We start from the raw sequence: 27,159 nt of genomic DNA, 5'->3' as shown, positions 1-27,159 counted from the left end.
CCGCGTATAATAGCCATGGATGCATTCGTTTCAGGAGTCTGCTAATATCGGGTCTCTGACAAGGTAGAATCTGTGTTGTACCTTAAGCTCGTTATTCGTGATTGCATACTTATGCGAACACGCTCGTCCCTACACTCTCGTCAACAGTCGTTCTCTGTTCAGTCCCGAAGACAGTGTCGTTGAAGACGGTTCGAGTCGGTACACAGTCATAGTTTCCGAGGTCAGTTCTATCTTTCGGACCCGGTTGCGGACCAAATATTGATCATGAACCTTAACGATCGGTCGTCGGTTCGTCGTCGAAACGCTCGGAGAGATCGGGAGTGAGCCGTTGGATATCATATTCTCGTGGAAGACACCTGCGACGCAATCACCGAGTCAAAGATTTCGCGGAAATAATCGTGCGCGGTCGTGTCATCGGTCGGGAACAGTGTAAAGAATAGTGATCGATCGGTCGTGTGACCCTCGCCTTCAAATTGCTAGTTTCGTATGAAACAACCACGTACCACTACGTATCTTTCAAGGCTGACTAATCGATCTGGAAGTTTGTAGAAGATCGCGGAACGTTGAGGAAACGAACAGAGTGCAGAGAACTATTTCCAAATTACATGAATCTCAGGTAATACACGCATTGAACGATGTGCGAGAAAAAGAATTTGCAGAGATAGCGTAGATAACGCAGTGACAAATAATTTCCACTGTTCTACTTGCACTTGCACTTGGTCGATCGTATTCCCGATCGAAAAGCGAACTTGATGCACGAGAGAGAGAGAGAGAGAGAAACGTATAAATTAGGTAGAGGATGTTACTCGTGACGATGCGACGTAATTAAAAATACCTGGTCTGCATCTACCCCTATATTACGTCGAGTCAGGAACGTCTGCTCGTCGGTTCGTCGTCAAAATATCGTTTTAATCGAAATGACGCCGATCACGCTCTCGGTATAACGGCACATCGCCGTAGCGAAACTCGTAGACGCAACGTCCGAAATCTGTTTGGGTGAGACCGCGGGACTTGCTTCGAATCCGAACGGCGTTCGAACGATATTCAAATTTCGTTGGTTCGCGGTCGCATGTAACCAGTTTTCCGGAATCGTAGCCTCGCGGCTCGGGAGAAAGAAAATCTCTGCGAACAGTCCGCCCGCGGTAAACGGTACGAATCCGATCGAATCGAGTCCCTCCGAGACGTAAGTAAGAGTAATTAAAGAATTCTGTGAGCGAGACCGGATCGAAAAAAAACTGCAGTTAAGGTGAACGAAGGAGGTACAGAGGAGGTTGTCGCAGATCGAGTTCGACTTGGACCACGAGCGAAATTGGCGTTCGGGCCAAGTATTTCGAACTACGAGCTGGAAGGTGGTACTTTCTCTTGAAAACGATTGAACGACAGAGGCATGGTCGCGTGTCGAGACAGAGCGTGATCGGTGCGAGAATAGAAATACATTTGGACGTTCCGTTGGTCGTGGTCTCTGGACGATGGGGGTGTCGCCGCGTGTCTTCTGATCAGCGGAATCGGCCGCGGATCAACTAACGAGAAGCGAGAGTGAATCACTGAATTAGACTTTGAATCAATGCCGCGTATCGTTCTCGACCCGCTTAAAAATTGTTGGTCGCGCAGTATTTTCCTGAACACGCGCCACGTGTTACACGTGAACGATGATAAAGAGATGGAAGAACGACGAAGAGACCCGGCAACGGGCACCGATAAATAAAGCGCCCTGTCGGCAAATCGCGATGTACACGCACGCGCCGCTCCCGTAGAATCTCGTCGAATCGAATGGTGCTTCTCTCGCTCGTGATAAAGCACGAATTCTCGCGACGGTTCCTTTGGTAATAAAAACGATACGGCGGCGTGCTCTATAACGGGTACGTACACACGGCAGCACGATTCTATGTACGTATGCGTTCACTCGTTTAATGCTTGTCAGAGATAAAACGACTTGTCCGGGGACGATTTATGGGCTGCTGGATTTCCGCCGTTTAAATTTCAACTACAATTAAACGCGCAAGCTTTTGGGTCCGGAGCGTACGTTGAAAAATTGCACGGAAACGTACATAGTACGTGTTTAATATCCAATGGAACCGAGTCGGGTAACAGAAATTATGATGCCGTACGATCTATTCGTTTGGACGATTCACGAAACGGGATATTGCGTTTCTAAGTGAGTACCCGTCCTCACAAAGTGTCTTCCGACAAAGAAGATTGCACGTTCGCTGCGCGTTGGGTCACGCGTAATTAGACGGTCTCCTTGTGTCCATGTCGCTGTTTCCGCTGGACAAGGAAACGAACACGGAAACGTCTTGTGAATCGTGACGTGCTTGAAAAAAGCGAAAGCCTCTCCGCACAGGGAGAACTGATCGTCGGTCGTACCGTTACCGTCGTTCCAATTTTATCGTCAGTAGATGACACGACGTGACATCGATGAATGGCTGTTCTCTGGTATTTCACTGTTAATGGCGAGGAACGCTGATCTTCCGAGTTCGAAGACGCGTCGGCCGAAGACGTTCCACGCACAGTACATAATTCGACCGGAGGATCTATTATCTTGTTGTCTCGATTGTTACCAACTCGATTATAGTTCGTTCGCACTTCTCGACGATCGTCTTACGGTTCGAGAATCCACTGAGTTCATTCTCCGTAATGCACACGCCTGCACACGCCGCCGTACATCACGATCATCACACTGACGTCTGCAGAGACGAACGTCCGTGGGATTGATTTCGATTATTTTCGATTATATTTTTCAGGCCAGTATCATGACCGCCGGAGTCGACAATCTCGCCTACGACGCTACGCAAAACGCGGTAAGTTTCTCACTGTAGGAGTTAATTTAAATCGGTCGATGTCAGGGGTAATTGGATCGCTCACTCAATTTCACCTGTCGTTCACCGTCCATTGGACGCGACCTTTCGTCGTTTCGTCTCGAATCGAGGCTACGCGCGAACTACGCGGCGAACGTCCATTCTCCGTCGATTAAAGTAACGTTATCCTTTTTCCTTCGATCGGACCTATGCGTAAACAACGGGGTAGGCGTAGATGAGAACCGCGGTAGTTCCGAGTTTCCATGATTCTACCGTTTAACGATAATCGGTTAGAAAACGTGGGGCGCCGAGCGAAGCCGTCTCGAATCTGCGCTCACGCGTACTTATGCAAATGCGAACCGTTGTCGGATGCAAATTCTCGCTGGGCCAAACGCCGCGGGGCTCGTTGAAACGGTGTGTAAGATATCGCAGTTGTTTATTCCCGCGGGATACCCGACGAAAGGTCGTCTCGTCGACGGAACTGCCGGTTTCATCGGCCACGAGATCTGAACGAACTCGGAGCCCTCGCGTTTTAAAGTTACCAACGTCTCGTTGTCAAGTTGCTCGAAATCGGTTTCAGAGTGATCGCTCGAAACCGTTGACTCTCCTTCGAGAAGTTTTTCAGTTAGCTATCGACTCGAACGTGTCGTCTCGTTCTTTGCCGTGGGACTGAGATTTTCATCGTGAACGACAGAACGTGGTAGAGATGTAGCGGCAACGGTGGAGCAACCTCGGAAGCTTTGATTCGTGCAATTTTTGATCGGATAAGACGCCGGAACCGAATTAATATTGGAAATTGACGAGCGTGGTCGAAGGTCGAAAGGAGTTTTATCGCGGTGGACGACCGAGACGGTCGACACGCGTCGGTGTTTACCGAGAAAAATATGTTTGCCGGATGAAAGCGGTCTTGTGTACGAGACTCGTGTTCCGAGCAGCCGAAGCTCGAACGGGTGGCACCACAATGCGCGTGCAAAGTAAACTCGTTTCAAGCTCGCGGAGACCTCCTTTATTCGAGCTTGCCCGTCCCGATCCCGATTTTCATTTAAAGGGAGGTAGCCGCGTCTGTGAAAGCGGTTCGCGCCGTACCCGATACGTACCGGAACTACGGAACTTCCATGAAGAAAGAACGGACGGAAACCGGGAAGCGGAAAACGTTGTTTTGCTCGAGGAATCTTCGCATTATTAACCATCCCCCAGCGGAACTGCTGTTCTCATATCGGATACGGAACGTCTGAACCGAATCGAATTGAATTCTCCGGAATAGGTAGAGCAGCGGCACGTGGAACGGGAAATCGGTACGAGATTTTTCTACGCGTATGACAAATAGCGTAGTTCGTTACAAATCGGCTCGTCGCTTCTTGTTTTATTAGACACGCGATATTTCCCGTTTCGCAGGGTACGTACGCGAGGGTGGTGGTAGTAACGCAGTTGATTTCCGTGCTTGCGGCGCGCGTGGTCGCCGCAGACTGATTCGATCGAAACGCAATTTCATTTTGCGGGCCGAGCGATTGGAAAACTATTTTTCCAAATTCCTCGATTCGATTGCTTTAAATGCAGAATCGTTGCTGAGAAACACCAACGGAAACGGAATATGGGACGAGAATTCCGAGCAATCCACATATTTTACCAACCGCCCGTTTTCCTTTTACCCCTTTTTTTTTTCACTCCGTCGTTTCTGTACGCCTCTGGCCATTGTCATCGTTGCCTATGGAACTGTCGGTGGAGAACGAAGGACTGATGTTCGGTGGTCGGCCTACGGGCAACGATTGTGCCGCAATTACGAGGAGTAGGCAGCCGTGCGCCATCACGAAGACGTCGAACAGAGAAATAATGGATGTAGGATGGGGACGGGTTCCGGGCGAAGGACGAGCATCGTTGAAATTAATGGGCCGCGGCCAAAAATTCACGAGCATCGCGATCGTAGATACAAGATCACCGTCGGGCCAGGCCGAGCGAACACGTTTTTCATCAGATTCTGCATTACATAAATCGCAGAGACGACCACTTATCACGCTATTCACCAATTCGATCCCGGTCTCGACCAACTAGAATCAAAGCTCTCGATGCTCGTCCACCTCCGATCCGTTTTCAAAATCAACGAAAGGCTCCGGTTAAAACGTCCCCTAGCTTCTATTCGTCTCGGCCGAGCATCATTTCCTATAGCGATACCAATCGACGGATCGCGTCCCCCTTTCGCTCACTTTGAAAAATCCTTTGACTCGCGGGGCAAGTGCATCGATCCTCGAAACCAAAGCGACCGAGGGAAACAGAGAAACTCGTGGAAAACGACAAACCGGCAAAAGAGAGACGGAGTGAAAAAAACGGAAGGAACTTGTGTAAAAGAAACGAAGGGAAGAGCATTCGCAGTGGCTCTCGTTGATCATGATCGAACGTAAAATTCCGACCAGTCGATCCACGCTATCACATTTTTTGCCCGTCGAATTTTTCCATTGAAAGGAGCAACGACGAGTGGCGCGAGCGTTGCGTCGTCGAGGGAAACAGGACGCGGAACAGGAAGCGGGAGAGAGCCAGAGTAGGAACGGAATCAAATTCTGTGTATAAATACGTGCCCGAGTCAGTTTTTGTGGAATTGCGTTCCACGATTTTCGGATAGTGCACAGAAAATTTTTGAGCACCGAATCCAGAAGCAAGTACCGTCAAGGTTCAGTGATCAGTTGGTGCTTTCTCCAATGAAATTACTGGCCATCGATCCGTTGAGACCGAGTGTTTTTGTTCGAACAGAACGCGAGCAATGGCGATCCGATGAAAGCGCGAATCTGTTCGCAGGGCGTTCGATGCCGTCGCTGATACAGAGGGCTCGTTGTGGCATTCGTTATCCGCGGTGTTCCACGATGAAAACGCGAGGAGGACTACGCGATTCCGATGGAACGAGCCGCGATTCGAGTGAAACGACCGACTAAATAGTTGGCTGCGCGGGATTTCGCGAGTAAAACGGCTCGGCGGAGGCGCGGCGGCGGCGGCGTGCCGCGGTGCCATTTAATCTGAATTAACGAGCTGTTTGCCGCGTTCACTTTATGTCCGACCACGAATCGAGTTACTTCTGAATGGAGTCGTTAGGAATGCTCGAGACCGACTACAGCATCTCGCAGTTTCCAACTTCCGGACGAGCGTGACCCGTCACGGTCGTCGACGACGATAATTGCCACGTTCAGGAGTCATTTCCCACCGAAGCTGGCTGTTTCGATCATTATACCGGTTGTCGGAGCCAATTAATTGAAATTGCAATTAAAATCCTTTGCACTTTGCCGACAGTTTTACGGAGCTTCGCTCTGGAGCGACACGATAAATCGCAAGGCTCGGTGTGATTTGGAAGATGTGGGGACATCGTAGATAGGCGATGAAGGGAGAACAAACGCACTGGTCAGAGTCGTTGGAAAATCGCTGTTCCCTAGGAATATTAATTACAATTGCGGTCTTGGCCAAGTTTCGATCTCGGACAAAGTCGAGGGAGTTGCCCACGTATGAACGCGTCCAATGCCCGAGTGAGAACGGGAGAGAACAAGAGAACCATTATAGTGTACGCGTGACAAAAAGGAAGTGAAAGCAAGAATTTAGGCGACGAACGTCGTGAAAAACGAGCACGCTGCCGTCTCTCTCCCGTGAGGGACTCCTCGCGCAGGCGGCGACGGCGACAGCGACGACGAATACGGCTACGACGTCGACGCGAAGGAAAAAACGTGACGGCATAAAAGAACGCACGAACATCGAACGTGACGGAAGCGCGTACAAAGCTCTTTTGAGGCTCGTTTTCATTTGGAAGCCGAGCGAGCGTCGAGTGCCAGCAGCACCGAGAGAGCCAGCAGCCTGACTGCGAAACGAGCCGCTACGACCAGGGAGGAGAACGGTGCGAAAAGTGCGAGAGAGATCTAGGGGGCGAACCGCGAAAATGTATTCCATTATACGCCGCGTTGTAAGAACATCCGGACCCGTTTTCCTCGCTAGTCACTCTTTACCAGCCAGCACCCACGTCGATTGTCGTCGTGGCCATCACGATAAATCTGTTTCACGCGTTTCAAACGCGAGCAACACAACGATGCGCCTTCGCCTTTCTCTCCGGTCTGCGGAAAACTTGACCGATCAACGACACTCGTGACAGAGAGACCGAACGCACGAAATTCTTGACGAACAGAATCGACGGCAACGTTTTTCACTCGTACGCGTAGACCGTTTTCGTAGGTGTTGATCGATTCAATAGGAGATTATTAAAAACTTGCTCCGTACACGCAGGACGGGCCCACCCACGATCGTAGGCGAGCGTGACACGCGCCGTTGCTCAGTCCCTCGTACGGGCGTCGGGGAAACGTGACCGCGACCTTCGTGTGCCGAAGTTTCTCATGAAAAATTCGATCGGCTCAGTTGCCACTTATTAATCGAAGCTGGCATCGTAAAGACGGTGAAAAACGTCGAGCAGAAAGAGAGATCGTAGGCGCGGAATAGAATTCGTGAACGAATTCGTGCGAAGAAAGCGTAGCGCTCGGGACCGGAAGTCATCCATCTTTATTAAATCCACGAAATTTATGTCTAGGCGGTCGCGTGGCCGTCGAAACGTGCGCGCCGTCGCGTCCAACGGCCCCGAAAGGGTATTTATCCCTCTCGGTGTTTCGAGCGCGTGATCCGCACGTTTGCTTTGGGCAAACGAACGTCGGACACACGGTTCCCGTCCCTCGGCATTGTCCGGCGAAAGGCACACACGCCCGACGGTATATTGCGTTTTTTCTTCTGCTCCCGGTTAATGTCTCTGCCCCCTTCGATGTCCGCGACGCTCGTCAAACAAAATCGTACGTCAACGTCCGTTTGATGAACGCGCGGCATTCGATTCGTCGCGTCCGGTCGCCTTCGGCGAAATTTGTACGATGGATTTGTCGTTCGGTGGATTTGGACGGACCTTGGAAAATGTCATGGCTTCTCCAGTCACTTGTGCCACTTCTGAATAATACTTGTTCTATCGAGGATCGTTGAAACAAACTGCTAATTATTTAAACTACTGAGACGGACAGCGACGCGAGTGTCTTTGTGTTGAGTCGATGCAGTTTGCTGTAGGACGCAGCTGCCGTGCGAGTGTAGTAAGATGACGGAATAAAAGCAACGGGACGGAAAACGTAAAAGAGGGAAATATTTTATAGAGACTTCCGGGAGTTGCTCGTATTTCAAGACGGGGTAGGTCGGGCACGCGATATCAACCGTAGAGGACATGTTTGGAATTTACGACGGTAATAACCTAAGTAAGTATATGCAGGCTCGAAAAGTTTCGAATAAATCGTCCCTGTACGCGTCACGGTACGCTGTACCGCCGGTTCAGGGAGAACCGCGGAAGGACGTTCTCGATTCGCTCGCGTTCAAGTGATGAACACCGGTCAAGGGCAACTTGCCGATCACTGAACGCGTACGTACAGATGTTGGAGAATTCTGTGGGACCTCTTAGAACGACGGTTAATCATGCGCCGTAGTAGAATTCGTTGGAATTGTCCGCGTCTTGTGCCGTTCGACGCTGATCGTTCTAGCGTGGTCGAACGGCACGCGCTAACGTCGGCTAAACTCGAACGGCGTAACGTTAATGGAACGGCCGAAGATAAATGCGTCGCTCGATACGGAGCATTGAGAAACTCGTTACAACGGAAACCCGGAAAATAGCTGAAACTTCGGGCCATCAGCTTCGTTCATTGCTCGCGACTCGGGGGTCGCAGTTTATCTCTTTGGACGGTAGTGCGCGATAGCTCGGTTCGCTGCGGTCAAAAGTCCGACCTACGCCAAGGGAAACACGGTTTACGCGACGCTCGACGCTAAAACTCGCACCTCTGGCTCATTTTTCTCCACGCATGACGAGAAAACGTTGAACAATAAAACAGATTTGACTCTTATAAACTTCCGACTGCGCACGGAGGATTGTTAAGATATCCACTTCTCGAGGAGTTGAAACGTCGTTAAAACTTGTAAATGTTACGGTGGTACTGAATCGGTATGGTTGGAGAGTGGCACGGTCCGTGTTCCTATTTTAAAAAGTAATACCACTTGCAAGTGGTGTAGCAGAGAACGGTTCAGCCATCGATTCTGTAGAACGTACGCGCACGTACAATGCCCTGCACACCGTCTGAACCTTTGAAAATGAATTTGATCAAACGCTCGTTTATCGAGTAATTAGTTGAACGCCAAACGAGTAGAACCACCTCTGCGCACGTCGGCTGATCCTTGCTTGATCATCGGTGCCACAAAGGGTCCTCGAGAGTCGTGTCGATAGTGCTCGCGATCTGCGCGATTATCGCGTTTTTAATTAATGAGCCTTATCGGACGCGACGTGGCAGCCGGTTTTTTCGAATCTCGTGCGAAGCAACAGCTAGTAGGGTCGGTTCACGGTGCGTCGTGTCGGCGAGCAAGGGGTGAAAGCGGTGGCTCTGGGGGTAGGCGGACTGAGTGCAGAGGGTGCAGAGGAACAGAGAAACGAAGGAAGCGAGAGCGAGAGGGCGGATCGGTAGAAGGGGATGAAAGGTCCGGCAGAGAAGGGGAGTTCGAAGGAGGGAGAGAGAAAGAGAGAGAGCGAGGAAAGAGGACGGATGATGTCTGTCGTGGCGGAGTAGCAGCAGTGGTAGTGTATACGGTGTTTTAACTCGCCGGTAAAACTCTGAGAGCACGAGCTCGCGATCCTCAGTCGCGTGTGACACGCGGCCTCAGTCGCAGCGTCCGCGGTCAGGACCGTTTCTCGCGTGCGAACCACCACGTTTGCGTTCATGAGTCGGAACTTGTTGCGACGGAGAAGTCGAAAGTGGAGGTAGTGGCCGAGGACCGTGTCTCGAACAGTTTCTCGATTTCGACCGTTCCTACTCGACGATTCGACACTGATGCTTACGCAGAATTCAGATTTACCGTTTCTACCAATGGTGAAAGTGAAACGTTTTTGTACCAAATGATAGTTTGAAATTCTCCTTGTCGAAGATTGGACGATTCACGTTGGACAGGCCTTTTTTTTTGTCGGCCTGATGAACAACATCGTATAGACGAGCGACGTGGTCGATCGGCCGAGTCAGCGTCGGCTTCAACCAGCTCGGCTCGAAGAGACGCGGGTCAGATCGCGAGTCGAAAGGAAACGCGTCAAGCGTCCTGCGATCGGCTCCCGTTAAAACGAACCAAGTATTCTATCAACAGGTTCGTTCGGCGGACGCGACGCAGTGTAACGCCGAGATTAAAAAGCCGAACAGTCGCTCGCGGATCGAGAGCGGAGGAGCGACTCGTTCAATCGCGCGCGACGCATCGGCGCGAGAATTATAAATTCCCTCGGGGGTGAAATTATGAACCTCGACGCGATGAACGTTTCATCGTGGACGAGACGAAACGAAGCTGGTCGGTCACTCGTGCGAGAAACGATGTCTCGGAAGAATTTATAACGACGAACGGACCGCGATCGAATCGTTCTTTGACGACGCGTGCGAAGCTTCCGAGGAGCGTTCGAGCTGGAACTGGAAGCGAAACAACCGTGTGAGAGGTGCGCGGATACACGCTCGAAAGAAACGGAGAGCGTAATTCGGACGTTTGACATAACATAATGCGAATGTACCGATGCGAAAAAACATTGACGACCGAATTGAACGACGTCGTCGTTCCTCGATGTGAGGGAAACGGGCGTTTGAATCGAGTCGCTGGAATTACGGAGGTTAACGAATTGCTGGAGGATTCACGGGAATTTGCTGTTGGAACCGGAACTTGCGACGTCTAACGTCGTGACCAACTCGAGAATCGAACCAGAGCGGTGAGAGAAAAGAAACGAACAGAAGGCAAGTTGGAAGATCCAGATGCATTCCGGCCGACGACCTCCGAGGAGTGTATCTTTAATCAGAAAGAGAACGAAACGGCCATCGCCGAATCGATTTCGGATCGCGTGCAAGCTGGAAGAAACTGTCGTTTCCTCCGTGCACGATAATATTCGTCGTCCGTCGACAGAGGCGGCTCGTAAGCCGAGTTTCCACGGGTAGACAAGAATCGGCGAACGAAGAGGCGTGACCGATTGCCGGAAGTTCCGTTTTCAACGTTTTCCGCCTTCGCCCCAGGCGATGAGAAACGGCTTCGCGGGACGTGACGCGCTCGACGAATCCGCGATCGCGTCGAATATGTTGCCCGGTAGTCTCGGTCAGAGACGATCGTCGCTTCTTTGAGAGAACGCGGTGCAGGGAACAGGGAGAGCGTGCCGATCGTCGAAGAAAGCAGCGGAAACGAAGGAGATGTCACGATCCGCGCGTAAATAGAATTTGCACTAGAAACGTATCGGTGGTCGCGGAAGTATCTGCGCGGTGTCGTTTCTTTTAAAGGAGGGACGAGAAGAGGCGAGAGTCATGAGAGATAAATTTGTGTTCAACGTAAGTGTCCTGAAAATATCGGATTCTGCCGATTATTTTAAGACGTCGTCGCTCGATCGATCGCCTTGGGTTCGTGCGAGTCTTCCGCGATTTCCTCGCTTTCGATTTTTCACAAAGTTTCACTCGAGGCACGAATTCTCCATGGGCGTAACGGCGATAGTCAATGTTAGCTAATATAATGTTACAGAAAAAGATAATCGATCGTCTGACCTTAATAACGAACTATTCATTAGCTTATCTCCTACCGACAATTTTCACCTATCACTTTCACGGTATTTTCACATTTACGTATGTACGAAAAAGTATAAAATGTCCAGAAACTATTTTTCATTCGGCTATATGGCTCGATTCGTCTCACGGCTCCAGTTACAAGTGATCAACGTTATCGAAGGTTTGTCAACGGAACGAATCTCGCTTAAAGTTTAACAGCATAAGAATCGGGCAGCCCGACGAAATCAGGCATCGGGAGTCGCTAGCCTGGACTTGACGCGTAAAGGTAAAAGCTGATACGATTGCAACCGATAGCGGGCACATAGCGTAAAAATAACGTTTATACGGTCCGCACCATAGAATTTCCGATATCTAATGACTCCGCGTGTACATATTACATTCGCGTTTCCAGCTCCTCCCGTGCAATTGTTAATTTCCTTTCTCACGAATAATATGTTGGTTGTGACAGAGTCGCGTGATCGCGGCCCGATATCGATTTCCACGACTCGAGTCTGAGCCGACTCGAGTGAGGAGTAGATATCGGCAGGACGTGTCCAGAGCCAATTATCGGCTCGACTGTTATTATCATACATATTACCTGGCATCGATCATCGCGACTCGATCCCGTGGGTGTCAACGGCACGATGTGATTTACAGTCGGGGGTGCCGGACATGCACGAGTCCCTGTCCACTTTTTCGGACCAGTTCAACGGGCCGACCAAGCCGGAAATAAAACCGGAAGAAGCGAAGGAGCCAACGTGCGGATGGTTCTGGTTCACGCCGGGGTACCTGCAACGATTTAGAACCGCGAAATGGGCACTGTTCTGGTTATGCTGGACAGGTGCGCTGCAAGGTGGGTGTGTAATTTAAATTTTCGAGCCCGAGCACCGGCAAACCCATTCGCATTATCGCTTTAATTCGTGAAACGTGAGAGATGAAGCGGACCAGCCAGAGATACCAGCCGTGTATACGTCGACCGTCTGGGAGATGAGAAACGTGAGATCGACTCTTGAAAACATTGCTATATTTTTGAGAATTTTCTACGAATCGTGTTGGCGTTACGCGCGGCTACGCTCGTCGATCCGTTAAAACTTGAACGTCTAACGACAACGCGAAACTCGCGACGGACGTTCGGAACGATAGACCGGTGAACGCGGGCGTGTCGAAAGCTCGGATATTAAAAATTGCGTCGATCATAAACGTGACGTTTCCCGGTACAACGACGAAACAAACGTGCGAACTACGTGTCGCGTTAGTAGATGCGCGCACGCACCCAGACACGGTAGCGCGCGTCTACGCGTACTCCGGCTGATTGACTCGGATATCCCCGTTTGGCGTTACTAATAGCCGTGCATTCGAATGCAATTTCGAAGCTTTCACGGGTGCCACGAAAGGGGTCGACGGTGACTGACGATAACCGGAAATCGAGTTTTCCGGGCCGGTGGCAGGAGGTCGACGCTCCGCGGGGTGGGAACAGAGACGAAAGGAGCGAACCTGTCGAGACCGAGACGAAAAGGGCCAGCGCACGCCGTGTGACGAAGGTCGTCGACAAGACGAGCCAGGCCACCAGAAGAGGGGGACAGGGTAGGGTAAGGGGATCGAGAGGGAAGAAAAGGGCGAGCAGTGAACGCACGGGTACTGAGGGCACGGGGTACTCGGTCTGAACAAGTTCGTTCGTTCATTCGTTCGTCCCCCTTCTCCTTTGATGCGCGACAAAAGAAATCGTCCTGTGGAGGTCCGTGCCTTCCCTACTACCGCGGCTAATCAGATCGGGCAAATTGCTGGACAATGAAGTCGGCAGTCGTCCGTATAAAGTCGAGAATAAGTTGGCCGGTGACGAAATACGTATACGGCCGCGTGACCGAATAACGTGGATCATAATCGATTTCGTGTAGAACGCGTAACAGCGAAACCAAGTAGTAGTAGAGAGATCTTCCTGCCGGCAAGAACGAAGCCAGAAACGGTGGTTGAAAACGTGTGCACTCCTCGCGACGATTGACCGTTACCGTCGATCCGATACCGATCACCGTAAATACTCGATGAATCGATAAAGGGAACGAGGCTAGGATAAGTATTCGTGTTACGGAGCGCGTAAAAGATTTCACAGTACGTAATTTTATAATGCGATATTATTAGCGGGAGTGCGAACAATTTTACGGGTACGCTGGTATACGCGACAGAAATCGAGGAAGGGGAAGAGAATTGGCCGGCACAGCTGGAGAAACAAATTGGCCACCGGGCACACACCGGTTTTAATTAAAATCCTCGTACTAGCGGTACAACGGGAAACGAAAGTGGTTCATTTTCCGGGTAGACAGACGCCGGATACGACGGTCGTTCTAGCGGTCTTCTTGCTCGCTGGCGGCGACCGCCTACGAACAAGCTGATGCGATGGACATCGGTTGACTGCCATCAGACAGCCTCTAACGAAAACTGTTGGATCGCCAAGGGTGCGGTCTTAATTGATCCGAATTAGTCCGAATTGGTAGATGCGAGTCACGGTTTACAATTGAACTTGGTCACGATAGAGTCACCGTTTACACCTTCTGAGAGGAATCATGTTTATGTATCGTTAGAAACGGTCGAGTACCGTTCGGACAGACGCGTTCAGGCTCCGTGGAACGAACGCACGGACCACGTTCGATTCAGAGGCGATTAGCGTCCGGTACATTCGTGAGAGAGAAGTGTTTGACAGATTTTTATATACGTTCGAGCGAGTGATTTCTTCGAGGGGTTGAGCGGATACCGGCCGGTAGCCGAGGGGAGACCGTGATTCAATTAGTTTACCCTCTTCCGATTCGTTTACACGCGGCACGCGGATTTGCTTTGGAGGATCAGCGCGGCGATATCAGGGATGAACGGTGTTGTTGTTTGAGAATGGGAACGACACGGCGGCGGCGGCGGCGGCGGCGGCGGTGGCGGCGTGTCGGATCGAGGTGTATTATTAGGAGCATTCGTATCGATCGAACGTTTCTTCCGGCCGTTTAACTCGTTATCCGGGGATCGATGGAAGTCGGTTTACCTTACAGTTGTACGGCGTTCGAGTAAAATTAAAAATAAGGCGATTTAAAGATAGAGCCGGGTCAACTGCTTGACTGATCGCTCGCTCGACCGACCCCACCCCGATCCGTCTGAAATATTAAGTGGACAAATGAAAAAGTGTCAACACTTAATAAGTAGATACGGAAATCGAATCTGTAACGATCGTTTCGTAAAATCGGTTTACGATTGAGGAGCGAGCTTAATCACATGATAACTACATATAGGAACGGACAGTAGGAATCAATCACGTTCGATTTGACTCTTCCAGGAATGGTGGTGAACGGTTTCGTGAACGTCGTCATAACTACGATAGAGAGGAGGTTCGGTTTGAGATCGTCGCAGACCGGTCTCATAGCAGGTGGATATGACATAGCCAGTTTCTTGATCCTGGTGCCAGTGAGCTATCTGGGTGGACGCACGAAAGCATCGAAACCGAGGTACGACGAACATGCTGCGCATCGTAACGTTCGGTGGCTCGTGCACGCATGTACGTATGGGCCGTGTACGAGCCATTGTCCCGCCTATTAATATTAATACCGATTAATACCGATATCGGCGCACTCCGACAGTTTTCATAAATATTAATCCTAACGTCAGCCGGGCGGACAGCGTCGACGTTAATCTCCGTCCCGTTCCTTCGCTTCGACGCTTTCAGGCTTCGAACCCCACGTTCGGCTGCCAGGGTTCGATCCTTGATCGATGATCGATGACGCTTGGAATCGGTTGAACGCGCGATCTCGAGGTCTGCACGTTCGCGCACGTCAACATTCGTTTCGTAGATCGAGGGGGCAGAAGACCTGCTCGGACACCGACTAAACCCTTCACGTTCACCCTTAAATGCAGCGAAAAAAAAGATTCTTTGAACTATGATTGTTCGATAACTGCGTGCAAGCACTGATTTTGTTTTTGACAGGTACATAGGCATAGGTGTTCTAGTATTAGGCTTAGGGAGTCTGCTCTTCGCTTCTCCGCACTATCTCGCTGGACCGTACAGAGGTGGTCAACAGTCGGAGAATATATGTCAGAGGGTGACCAACACGTCTTCTCGTTCGGTGAGTAATGAGTGAAAGAACCAAGAGTAACTCGTCTGTAAAAATGTCGAATGACAACGAAAAACCGATTCACAGGAGAAATTATTCTATTTCGTTTGTACTTGATCTGTCCTACTTTCGATTCGATCGTGTATTTTTGTCGTTCAGCCAGCTTGTAACGGATCCGTGGGCCAAACGGACCAGGAGCCGTACAGCGGCTTGTACTTGACCATCTTTCTCGTGGCCCAACTTCTACACGGAGCTGGTTCCGCTCCTTTTTATACTCTCGGGGTCACGTACATAGACGAGAACGTGTCGAAAAAGATGTCATCCGTCTACGTAGGTAAGAGACCGAACTGTCTTCATTACTAACTGCGAAGCTTCTGCCGTAAAAGATGTATCTGTGATGAACGCGGTATCGGGTCTACAGCCACCGACGTCCACCGACGAATTAAAATACGAGCGTAGCCCCTATAATTGATTATCATCTTGTCCAGGAATATTTTACACAATGGCCATAATAGGGCCTGCGTTGGGGTACGTGATCGGAGGCGAATTGTTGAAGATCTATACAGACTTCCTCACCGTGGACCCGTCGGAGTGAGTCTGAACGCAAATTTTTACACTAGACACGGCATGATTTTCAAACTATCGTTACGCTCGTTGGAATTCATCGTTGGAATTCATCGTTGGGATTCAGAGTTGAAACTTGGTACGCGTCGCTAAGTATGATTTCGTCCCCGGTACGATCGATCATTGTTATTAATCAAACGAACAAGAGACGATCTTGTGGAATCTTGAACGCCATCGAGAACGTTAAAAGTTGTCGACAGCCTCGGCCATTGTCCGCGTTCATTATGCGTTTCCCACAGCCGAAGGGGTCGGGTTCATAGTCGTCGAATGCCGATGGGGAATCACGCGTAATGGGTGCACCGTTGGAATTTGTCGGCTCTCGTGTCGCAATCCGTTAAACGTGTTTCTCACTATCTTTTCCCGCTCGCTCACTTACTCTCTCTGCTCTCGTAGAGGGTTCGCGGAGCGTTTACCATCGCGCGGTAACTTTATTAAACTCTCGCTCCGACTTGTCGGCCTGTCCGATAATAACACTAAAAATCCGCGACTGCGAATTTGCGAAACGGCATATTACCGTGTCCGGTCTTGTCCTCTCTCGTCTAACCAAGTATGCCAAGACGCGACGACGAGAAGGCGAAGGAACAACTCGTATGTATCAACGTAACAGTTAATATCCGGTAGACGCGCAAATACGAGCACGTAGAGCGACATTATTCGCCGTCTCCCTGAAAATTTCAAACTTTATATATCCGCGTCTTGCACGCGTAAATCCACGTCGGTGGATCTCCCGAAATTAATCATGGGACCTTGAGCAAGCGTCCAAAGAGGCGGAGGACGGCCGCAGCAGTAGCATCGTGAAGAATGGCTGGGGATAAAAATTTCCCGGAACACCGCGCGGACCGTGGAAAATAGAATTTTCACGGCTGCACGGGGATCTTGCTTTAAACGATGCACGAACAACGCCGCGAGGAGAAGGCGAGGAGAAGGCGAGGTAACGGGCAGGGAACGATGCCGTTTTCCACGAGGTATCGGCTTTTTATCATCTATTTTTATCGTATCACGGCCTTGAAGCGACACCAACGACGACGCTTCGCAGAAGTGATCTCTCCCCCGGGCCATGACGAAACGTCGTTAGACGTGTTTGCATCTTTTAATTACCGACTTCTCGCCCCCTGACGCTTTAACGAAGATACTAGTTTCTCGTTTTTCATCGTATTAATCAACGCCTCTGCCAATTTATTACTGTTGAAAACGGGGGCCAGTTAACAGATTTATGATACAAATTTGCTTACACTGATTACTGTGAACGTGTTACCATCCTCCCTGGCCCTATTAGCGAATTCTGATGGTGGAACGACAGCTGATTCATGTGGAAAATTCGAGAGTATAGAACTTGGGACACGTGTTAGAGAACGGAAATCTCTTACGATCGTCCAATTCGATTTGCCGTATCACGCGCGCGCGCGCAAGGGACAGTGCGTCGACGAGACGCGAGAGGGGATTAATTCGATTCTCAGGATGCATCGCGTAGCAGGGGTAGTGGCCGAAAGAAAAAAGATGGGGGTTGCTCTCCGCGGGGAAGCGAGTAGACAAATGAAACTTGATTGTGCTCTAAGTTTTGGGGGGACGAAGCGACAGTTTTGAAGGATAACGCATCGGCGTCGTCGTCAAACATTGGTTCACCGCTTGACATTCTCCCCACGGGCCTCGGTGCGCGCGTGTATATACGTGCTGTTCGCGGGGTCGCATCCACTATTAATCGCGGCCCATTATACGCTCTAACGATCCCACGGCCTATGGGACATGTTCAACGGGGATCGTACGTCGAAAATGAAAGTCGCGTGAAAATTTTTCGCGGGGGGTGCAGTCGGTGAACTTGGTCGAATCGTAACGTGACCCAAATCGAACCCTTATTAGTCGCGACACAGATTCGAGTTAATCGTCGTACATGTCGAATATTTCAAGATCTATTTACGACCCGATACTCGGATAATGGCACGTCCGTTTCAATTATCGTCGTCGTTCGTAACCACGGCACGAGCCGTTCTGTTGTCTCGTGAATTTTTCACGTGCTCGGTCACGTTGCACCGTGATTGTTAATATTACAGACCTCCTGTGTATTTTTAATTTTACCGTTCGCCTTGTACCGACCAACGTATAAGTACGGAATCGTTGTGAAATCGCTTACATTTTGCCCGATTAATATTGCCCGGTTCTGTTTAAACGTCGGGGAGGCAAGAAACTATTATGGTAACAGCCTACGTCGGAAGGAGACGAAACCTCCGAGACAGAGGGACGGAGCGAGAAGTGGTTCTCGACGAAAAGACCGAAATTAAAAAGTCCAAAACACCTCGCGTCACCGAGGGCAACAGATTTAGAATTTGGAGGGCGAGGGGCGTTCCTCCTGGATACTCGAGTTTAAGGATCAGTTAGAACGGGCGGGTCGCGCAAAAACTGAGGGGACGGAAGGGCAAACGACGATTTCTTGTGGGTGTAGCGCGGTCGAGTCCGGTAAGGGATGATCGCGCAGTTAGTCAGCCGTTTCTCCAGCGATCAATCACCCCTTCGGAGTCGGGTTTTGCCGAGAAAAAATTAGCCGAACCCGGTGGCGAACGTGACTTGGTGCGGGAGAAGAATCAGTTACCTAAAGCCTCCGTTTGGTCAATCGATAATTCATACTCTTCTCGTGCCGTGTCGAATCGATGGAATCGGAAATATCGCGTGCACTCGGCCAGATTAAAGTACTGATTAAATTTTTCACTGCCCGTTATAAAAACAAATTTGATCTTGAACGAGTCGGAACTGACGTCGCTGACCTGACCCTCGTTTTCCCGTCGAATTGTAAAGACAAAGTGAGACAAGTTGGCCAATCCCGGCAATCCCGCCGACGTGTAACGATCGAACGTCAGACGTTTCATTGGCACCATTGGCAAAGATGCGTGAGAACGTTACAGTAGCTGCGACACGGTAATCGAAGAACGTGTCGTTGTCCCCCGTTGAGATGGACAACGTCGCTCAAGACTTGCTGATCCTCAATTTGAAATTCGATTATCGTAACCCGTAAACGACGAAAGTTTTAATGTATCACTCCGGCAAACGGAATTCCCCGAGTTTTCCGCAAACTTAAATTGCGCGCCGTAGCGAACGCGATCCGCAATAATTTGCGAACGAAAGATCCACGGGCTCCAACGTTTCGTGATCTTTAACGAACACGAGCGTTCCCTCGAACATTGTTATTTTTTGCCTCCAGATTTCGGTGAACACTCAAACGACAGAAAAATTATCACGACTTCTCGTCGGAATCCAAATCGGGCGCGATCGTTGTCCGATCGGTATCGTTTTACGCGTTGTTCAATGGGGAACGGTGCTGCAATTAGCCGGAAAAGTTGGAAAGCTCTCGGTCGGTGGAGAATTTCTGACTGGCTCGCGCGATTAAAAAAGCGGAAAAACAGGTAATCGGGCAGCTGCGTCCGGAAGTTTCGCGACGGAAGAGCAATCCCGGCCAACTCGTCTCGCTGTATCCACCCGCCTGCCTACGGGAGCCCGTGGTCCGCTGTACCGTTTCCCGGATAATTACATTCTTTCCCGAGAATCCTTGGCTCGCGGTTCTTTTTTTGTTTACGTGCGGCCTACTTTTCGCCAGAGTTTCGTTCAATATCACCGGCCAGGCCGCTTCGACGCAGTTTAAAAAAAAAGAAAAGAAAAAGAAATGAGATCGACCCGCTTCGCGATATTAGCGTCGACGAGTCTTCACCTCGTCTTCGTTTAAAACGTTGCTCTCGAGTAAATTGACAGAAAGACCTAAGAACGAGAAAGATGAAAATTGAAAAATACGCTTCCGAACCGGAGAGATCGATATCGATTGAACCACCGGTGGTCGAGACGAACGAGATTTAGTACATGGCTGAATTCCAACGTAGAATTCGAACTTGTAAAACGAGACCGACGAAGTAGTCCTAGCGGAGACGAACGCGCGGTGGAGTTTAACGGTTGATAAAATAATTTTGCAGAATCGGTTTGACGCCGAACAGCAACGTTTGGGTCGGAGCGTGGTGGATAGGGTTCCTAGGAGCCGCGGTTCTGTGTATCGCGATCGCCATTCCGATTCTGGCGTTTCCAGCAGCTTTGCCTGGTACTCGAGACTCGTCCAACGACGAACCGTTCTACGAACGAACGAACGAACGAACGAACGAATGAACGAAAGAATATACGGAACGCACTGTTTCATTAGGTTCAGAGGAACTGGCGAAGGAGAGGGTATCGGAGGCGCACCAGAAGCCGAAGGCGTCGTCCTCGAGAGATCGGGGTGAAGCGCTCTCGAAAATGCGAGAACTGCCCCGAGCACTGACCGATCTGCTCGGCAATCCGGGCTTTTTCATGTTGAACCTGGCAGGTGCCAGTGAGGGATTGCTGATGGCCGGTTTCGCCGCGTTCCTGCCGAAGCTGATCGAAAATCAATTCAACGTCAGCGCAAGCTCGGCCGCGTTACTAATGGGTGAATAATAATAGTCGACCACTCCGTTTCGATCGGTCAAAATAGCACCCTCCCTTTCTGGTAGACGCTCGATCGTCGACGTTTCTCGCGAAACATGGAAACATTTTTTACCACGTTTCCATCTTTTTTCAATGAAACGTCGACCGTCCGGTACGCGTGTTCGCATAAATCATTCCGGATTCACTCGCGTCTCGAGATTCGTCCGTTCCAGTCGACCACCACTGGCCGACACTCTCGGGCCGTCGAACGACCAGAGGGCCCGGAATCCCTCCGTTACTTTTTTGTCGGTTTCTAGGTCTGGTCACCGTGCCCGCAGGCGGCGGCGGTACCTTCCTGGGCGGTTATCTCATAAAACGATTCAATTTGCCCTGCTCGGGCATTTTAAAGTTCTGCTTGTTGGCCACCGCTTCCTGTATCGCCTTCGCTCTGTGCTTCGTCCTGAGCTGTCCGAATTTGAACTTCGCCGGAGTCACGGTACCCTATTCGGATCAAACCAAGTACGTGAGCGCCTCCCGTTCCTTTCCACGAGTCTGTACATTTTTTTTTTCTACCAACGATTAGAACGTCTGATCGACCTTCCTTCTTCTCGCCGGGAATACGAAGATTGAAAAAAATAAAAAAAAAAAAAAATAAAATGATTCTATACTAAATCGTGAGACGTTACCGCGACTCGAGGCAATCGCAGATTCATCCGTACATTTTCACGTTTCCAGAAAATCTTTCTCGTTGGACGACGCGTGCAACAACGGTTGCGGCTGCTCAAGGTCGGAGTTCAATCCGATATGCGGAGTCGACGGGATCACGTACTATTCCCCTTGTCACGCAGGATGTCATCGAGGAACGCGGATAAATAACGTAGAAGTTAGTATTACTATTATATCTTATCGCGCTTAACACGCAAGCCGGAGAACGTCTGCGCCCTGTTTCTCGGAATTTCGTTTAGGCACCGTAAATAATTTCGGTGAACGCTCTCACCGCGATGTGTACCACGAACTCCGGAAATTAATCGCGCAAATGAATCACTTTAGTCGGTCTTGAAGCATATGAAGGTATGTTCGCGTCGCAGGTATATTCGGAATGCATCTGTATACGATCGCCGCCGATGAATCTGACTAACGGGAACGACGCGATCAGTTACGAGGCAACGAACACTACTTGCGACACCTCGTGCTCCTACCTATGGCCCTTCGTCGCGCTGGCGTTTTGCAACATGTTCATAACGTTCCTCTGTACGATGCCCGCGCTGTCCGCGACGCTTCGCGTCGTACGCGACGATCAGAGATCGTTCGCTTTAGGCATTCAATGGATCAAAGTTAGAATACTGGGCACTATACCGGCACCAATGGTGTTCGGTGCTCTCATAGACGATACCTGTATTCTGTGGAACGAAACGTGCGACGGCGGAGGGTCCTGCCTCGTTTACGACAATTTGTACATGAGTAGGTACGTACAGAACGATCTCGACCTGGAGTCCCGTTCAATGAAACTGTCCGTTCCGGTCGAACAATATTAATTCTGTCGTAGATACATGCTCGCGTTAGCCTTTCTCGGCAAAGCGGCGTCTCTACTTTTCTTTTTCCTGGCTTGGTGGACGTACATCCCCCCGGAAGGCAGGGCCACGGAAAATTCGCGAGACGAACCAACGACGACCTTGATGTTGAACGACAACACTCCCCATGAAGCACCGACCTCACCCGCGACGATAAACGCTATAATCGATACCTGAACTACTCGATCTCGCGTTCCGTTCGAGCGCATAACGACCTCCAACGTTCAGCGAACAGGTTCAAAAGTATGTACATAATTTATCGTCTCATTCCATCACGATCACGATCGAAATTGTTTGCTGGTCAGAATCTGATGTCACAGACGCGACGTATACGTTCTCGACGGTAAATACATGTCCTATTTGTTTTTTGCCATGAGTACTTCGCGTTTAAGGGTCGACTGTTGGTAAACGATTTGCAAATCTTAGGTGCAAGAGTGCTTCAGGAATTGGTTGGAAGTTGTACAGGTACGTTCGTGTGCGATAAGTAGAATGTTCCGCGTGCGAGCTATTCACTGCCAAAATTGTAGTAACATGAAATAGTCTTCTAACATTCTGTCGGGTGCCGCGACAATTCTCTACTTTTTATATCGACGGATGAAACAGACGGGTGTGCCTGTAGTACTCTTCTATCACGTATGTCTTTGCAATCAAATAGTAACCAGGGTACTTTACGCAGATGCTGCTACCTACGCTTTTCGTATTATTCTATGAAAATGATAGTCAATAATGGATCGAGGATGGCTAACGAAATCATCTACGATCATACATTATCATTGATATAATTGTGTCGTTCCCTATTATCTGATCTTGACGTGATTAAACAGGAGGAACGTAGTTAATGTTAGAGATAGAGGAAGTCGTTTTACGTCTTATTTATGCAGTATATATGTACGTAATTGTTATAGCAAACAGCTAGATAGACGATTGTATCACTGAAAGAAAAACATTGTTTTTCATAGGATTAAATCATATTCGTACTATGTCGTTGCTTGTATAAAAACGAACATGTGTATGATAGTACCGTGTACCGATGTCACAGCGAATGTATCGATGTTTATAAGAGATATAACATAGTTCCGACATCGACTCTGGCACATCCCATTTTACACGTTGAATAAAATATGTATACATGTAACTTTGGAATCCCGTACGTAAGATTTTATACGTCGCGTTCAAATGTATCCGCAGGTGCGTAACACGCACATAGAATGCGAATATATTTAGTTATTTAGACATCGAAGAAGCGAAGGATGTCGAGCGCTTTTTAAAAACAGTATTCATAAAAATTGAGGCGACGAAACCGTCATTCGTATCGGTTTCACGCATCGAGCTCGGCGTACAGCTCAATGGTTTGATATAAAACATTTTATGCGATTTCTAATTGTAATTATTTTTGTTATAAAGGAATAATGTGTGTCTAGCACGTGTATTATACGTGTCGTCAATAAAGAACCAGTAACGTATAAGATAAAATTGAAAATTGAAATATGTTCTCTGACCCTCTTCTCAACGGACAATCGTTGAATTTGCAACGCTGATATCGAATCAATAATTTACAAGTAACGAATACTCTTTGACTCACTTATCATGACTCTACGGACACTTACCTGTCCTAACTTTGAGCAAGTTATACTTGTAGACGATTTGAAAATATCGATTCGAAACTTTTGCACGCTTCCATTGCGGACACCGACTTGTGCGCCGTTACCTCGATCATCCGCCATTTGCTTTTTCCAGCTTTTTCCTCTCCGCTCCTCTAAGTAACTCAAGCGATTTTCCCAGTCAGCCAAATCTGCAAATGGCAGGATTTCGGTAGGCCTACTGCATGATCTACCGGTAGACTGGCTGCAGAATGCGCCAATCCCTGACATCAGCATCTGACGGCAATCTGGCAGTAGAATGACTGCAGACTGCTCGCCATCTGCCTCCAGATGCTGGTGCCAAGCCCGTCGCCAGTATGGTAACAGAGTAACGCCAGGTCTGATGTCAAGCCTGTTTCCAGAATGATTGTAGATTGTCGTCAGACCTGCCGTCACATCTGGCTTCAGACTGGCGGCAGATTTACGTCAGGTCCTGCTGTCGCAAACAGGGTGTCCCAAAATGCACACTGTCGGAGGACAGTCGTGCATTCTGGGACACCCTGTATAGTGAATCGCGCGATAAATGACCTGCCCAAGTTAGCCATTTGAACAATTATATATAATTTATAGATAAACAGCCAGCATAACAGCCGCCAAATCTGATGCTATATTTCGCAAACTTGAATTTTAATCTGTTAGTAATAACCTCGGTGATAATACCCAAATGTACTGATGTATAAACACTAAAAGATTATGATATCTAATATAATACGTATACTATAATATTGAATGATTATACATATGTATTTAGTGTCTTTAGTGATACAGTAAATAGTATATTATAATAATTTATATTTTATTATTATACACAGGAATTCGGAGTCCGAATTTCGGACGCGTCCTGTCCTGTTTAGTTGGTNGGAATAATGTGTGTCTAGCACGTGTATTATACGTGTCGTCAATAAAGAACCAGTAACGTATAAGATAAAATTGAAAATTGAAATATGTTCTCTGACCCTCTTCTCAACGGACAATCGTTGAATTTGCAACGCTGATATCGAATCAATAATTTACAAGTAACGAATACTCTTTGACTCACTTATCATGACTCTACGGACACTTACCTGTCCTAACTTTGAGCAAGTTATACTTGTAGACGATTTGAAAATATCGATTCGAAACTTTTGCACGCTTCCATTGCGGACACCGACTTGTGCGCCGTTACCTCGATCATCCGCCATTTGCTTTTTCCAGCTTTTTCCTCTCCGCTCCTCTAAGTAACTCAAGCGATTTTCCCAGTCAGCCAAATCTGCAAATGGCAGGATTTCGGTAGGCCTACTGCATGATCTACCGGTAGACTGGCTGCAGAATGCGCCAATCCCTGACATCAGCATCTGACGGCAATCTGGCAGTAGAATGACTGCAGGCAGACTGCTCGCCATCTGCCTCCAGATCATAGCATCTGTACTCTATCTATAATATCTCTATGCTTACAACACGACGTAAATACGTAAAATACATTCGCACATGTCGCACGTGCATTCGTAACTCGTCGTATAGTAATCGTGTCGGCAGACATAAACAATGTATTTTAAATAATAACACTAAACTATTCTTATATTAGAGTGTTCGTGTTATTTAAGTAATCTTAATAATGTTAATTTTCAAGCAGCATAACATTGCACAATTTTTACCTACACTGAAAGAGTTGAATGAAACATTTCGTCCAACCTTTCATTTAAGGATACGTAACAAACGCTATATTATTTGTAGAAAATCTCATACAACATCTCAAAATTCGTGGAAGGTATTATTCTTCGGCTCAGACGAATTCGCGGTCGAAAGTCTGAAAGCCTTGCACAAGAAATAGTGAGAAAAAGATTGTTATTCTACGATATTTTCCGTAGTAAGTACATCGTTTTTAAATATCTTACAAACATGTATTTTTGTACACAGTAAGTCGAAAGTATTGCAGCGGCTTGAGGTCGTTACGGCGGAGCAAAATAGAGATAATCCTGTTATGAAATATGCAAAGCAGAACAAGATCGTTGTAAATAATTGGCCTGTCAATGTTAACAAACTTGAATTTCACATTGGAGTCGTTGTTTCGTTTGGTCATTTAATTTCGTCTGAAATTATAAATGCGTTTCCAATGTAAGCTAGTTACTAACTAATTATCTTGATGATGCACAAATATTCTGTATAACGCTCTACTTATTTCGTCACAGGGGTATGATAAATGTTCATGGTAGTTTATTACCACGATGGAGAGGTGCAGCTCCTATAATTCACTCAATAATGAATGGAGATTCAAAGACAGGAATTACAATAATGAAAATCAAGCCAAAAAAGTAGAACACATTATTTTCTGATTATAGAAATTCATGGTAGAATTGATAGAAAATAAAAAAGATATACAATTTGTCTGTCAATATTATTTCAGATTTGATATAGGGGAAATAGTGCTGCAAAAGGAGATAGATATCGGTCAGAATGAAACGCAGCCGGAATTATCTAAAAAATTAGCAGAACTTGGAGCAAGTACTTTAGAAGAAATGTTTCAAGATTTGCCATTATCGTTACAGTCTGCGAAACCGCAAGACCCAACTAAAGTCACATACGGTGATTGTAATTTGATAATAGATTATTGTTACTATGATTGTATCACTAATTAATTAATTTACTTCTTCAGCGCCAAAGATAACGTCGAAGACGTCTGTAGTCGATTGGAATGAGATGTCTGCGACGAGAGTTTACAATTTACAACGTGCCCTTTTCGGGTTGCATCCCATACGTACTTCGTTTAACGATTTGAAAATAAAGTTATTCAATATGCAGACAGTTGAATCAGAGTTGGTAGCAAAACAATTCGAAGGGGATGCACCAGGTAAAAGTCATATTCCCTCATTTGAGAGGACAATTAAAACATATTCGATGTCACGAAAATGTTTGAATTGTAGGAACTGTGATGTATAACAAAACAATAGATGCATTGATCGTAAAATGTAAGGAGGAGAGTTTCGTTTCTGTTAAAAAGATAACTGTGGTAGGTAAACGTACTATGAGTGCTCGCGATTTTTACAACGGTTTCCTGTCTGGAAGAAAGCAAATAAAAGTACTATTTTCTTGAACTTAACATCCATTCGTTTTTAATGGAAACACGATAGAGAAGCTCGCTCGTAATTATTGTAAGAACAATATGCTCGAGAACTTTCCTTCATAAAATACAAATGAAATAACGTAATAATTATTGAAAGTACACTAGGAATGTCCAATGCTTTTTATGTGTTTCTTACCTTGACAAGTATGCAGAATCATGATGAACATGTGTACGTGCGCACACATGCATATGCACGTTTATTTGTACATACAAAAATACAGAAACCATACGAAATCAAGCAAAATAGTCCATTGAAAGTAAATACTGAAAATTTCCCTACTTAGAATAGATTAGTTAGAAAATAAGAAGTCTGAAAATGTATGTTCAAGTGAAATCTGCAGTATGTATTTTCAAAGGATAT

General features: G+C 48.0%; 2 protein-coding genes across 4 annotated transcripts; both read left to right on the top strand.

Moving 5' to 3' along the window:
- Positions 1–99: 99 nt before the first annotated feature.
- Positions 100–23,531, top strand: Oatp26F (Organic anion transporting polypeptide 26F). 3 transcript variants are annotated; one of them, XM_026816418.1, is made up of 13 exons: positions 100–616; positions 2,742–2,798; positions 12,026–12,221; positions 14,679–14,847; positions 15,324–15,462; positions 15,610–15,784; positions 15,939–16,041; positions 20,025–20,146; positions 20,246–20,509; positions 20,805–21,006; positions 21,223–21,370; positions 21,576–21,952; positions 22,034–23,531. In XM_026816418.1, exons 2-13 carry the CDS (start codon positions 2,751–2,753, stop codon positions 22,233–22,235), a joined length of 2,145 nt encoding a protein of 714 aa, XP_026672219.1. In that variant the 5' UTR covers positions 100–616; positions 2,742–2,750; the 3' UTR covers positions 22,236–23,531. The 3 variants fall into 3 exon arrangements, with proteins under 3 accessions (XP_026672219.1, XP_017885730.1, XP_026672220.1); XM_018030241.2 differs by lacking the exons at positions 100–616; positions 2,742–2,798 and adding an exon at positions 9,401–11,158; XM_026816419.1 differs by lacking the exons at positions 100–616; positions 2,742–2,798 and adding an exon at positions 11,180–11,654.
- A 1,615-nt stretch (positions 23,532–25,146) lies between these two features.
- Positions 25,147–27,066, top strand: LOC108628392 (methionyl-tRNA formyltransferase, mitochondrial). Its single transcript, XM_018030282.2, has 6 exons — positions 25,147–25,507; positions 25,595–25,792; positions 25,867–25,989; positions 26,082–26,260; positions 26,331–26,525; positions 26,599–27,066. Exons 1-6 carry the CDS (start codon positions 25,293–25,295, stop codon positions 26,766–26,768), a joined length of 1,080 nt encoding a protein of 359 aa, XP_017885771.1. The 5' UTR covers positions 25,147–25,292; the 3' UTR covers positions 26,769–27,066.
- Positions 27,067–27,159: the final 93 nt, after the last annotated feature.

The sequence above is a fragment of the Ceratina calcarata genome, unplaced genomic scaffold, assembly GCF_001652005.2.
Source record: "Ceratina calcarata isolate Rehan_Ccalc_2016 unplaced genomic scaffold, ASM165200v1 scaffold517.2, whole genome shotgun sequence".
NCBI lineage: Eukaryota > Metazoa > Arthropoda > Insecta > Hymenoptera > Apidae > Ceratina > Ceratina calcarata.
Note: the sequence above shows the minus strand (reverse complement) of the source record. Positions and strands in the feature narration are given on the sequence as shown.

What these genes read in the sequence shown, in the direction of transcription:
- Oatp26F (XM_026816418.1), top strand. Translation starts at nt 2,751, where the DNA reads ATGACCGCCGGAGTCGACAATCTCGCCTACGACGCTACGCAAAACGCG. An exon ending in CCAACACGTCTTCTCGTTCG is followed by an intron (nt 15,463 to 15,609) that starts GTGAGTAATGAG and finishes TTTGTCGTTCAG; the next exon opens with CCAGCTTGTAACGGATCCGT. An exon ending in CGCGGATAAATAACGTAGAA is followed by an intron (nt 21,371 to 21,575) that starts GTTAGTATTACT and finishes TTCGCGTCGCAG; the next exon opens with GTATATTCGGAATGCATCTG.
- LOC108628392 (XM_018030282.2), top strand. Translation starts at nt 25,293, where the DNA reads ATGTTAATTTTCAAGCAGCATAACATTGCACAATTTTTACCTACACTG. An exon ending in ATGAAAATCAAGCCAAAAAA is followed by an intron (nt 25,990 to 26,081) that starts GTAGAACACATT and finishes ATATTATTTCAG; the next exon opens with ATTTGATATAGGGGAAATAG. An exon ending in ATTCGAAGGGGATGCACCAG is followed by an intron (nt 26,526 to 26,598) that starts GTAAAAGTCATA and finishes TTTGAATTGTAG; the next exon opens with GAACTGTGATGTATAACAAA.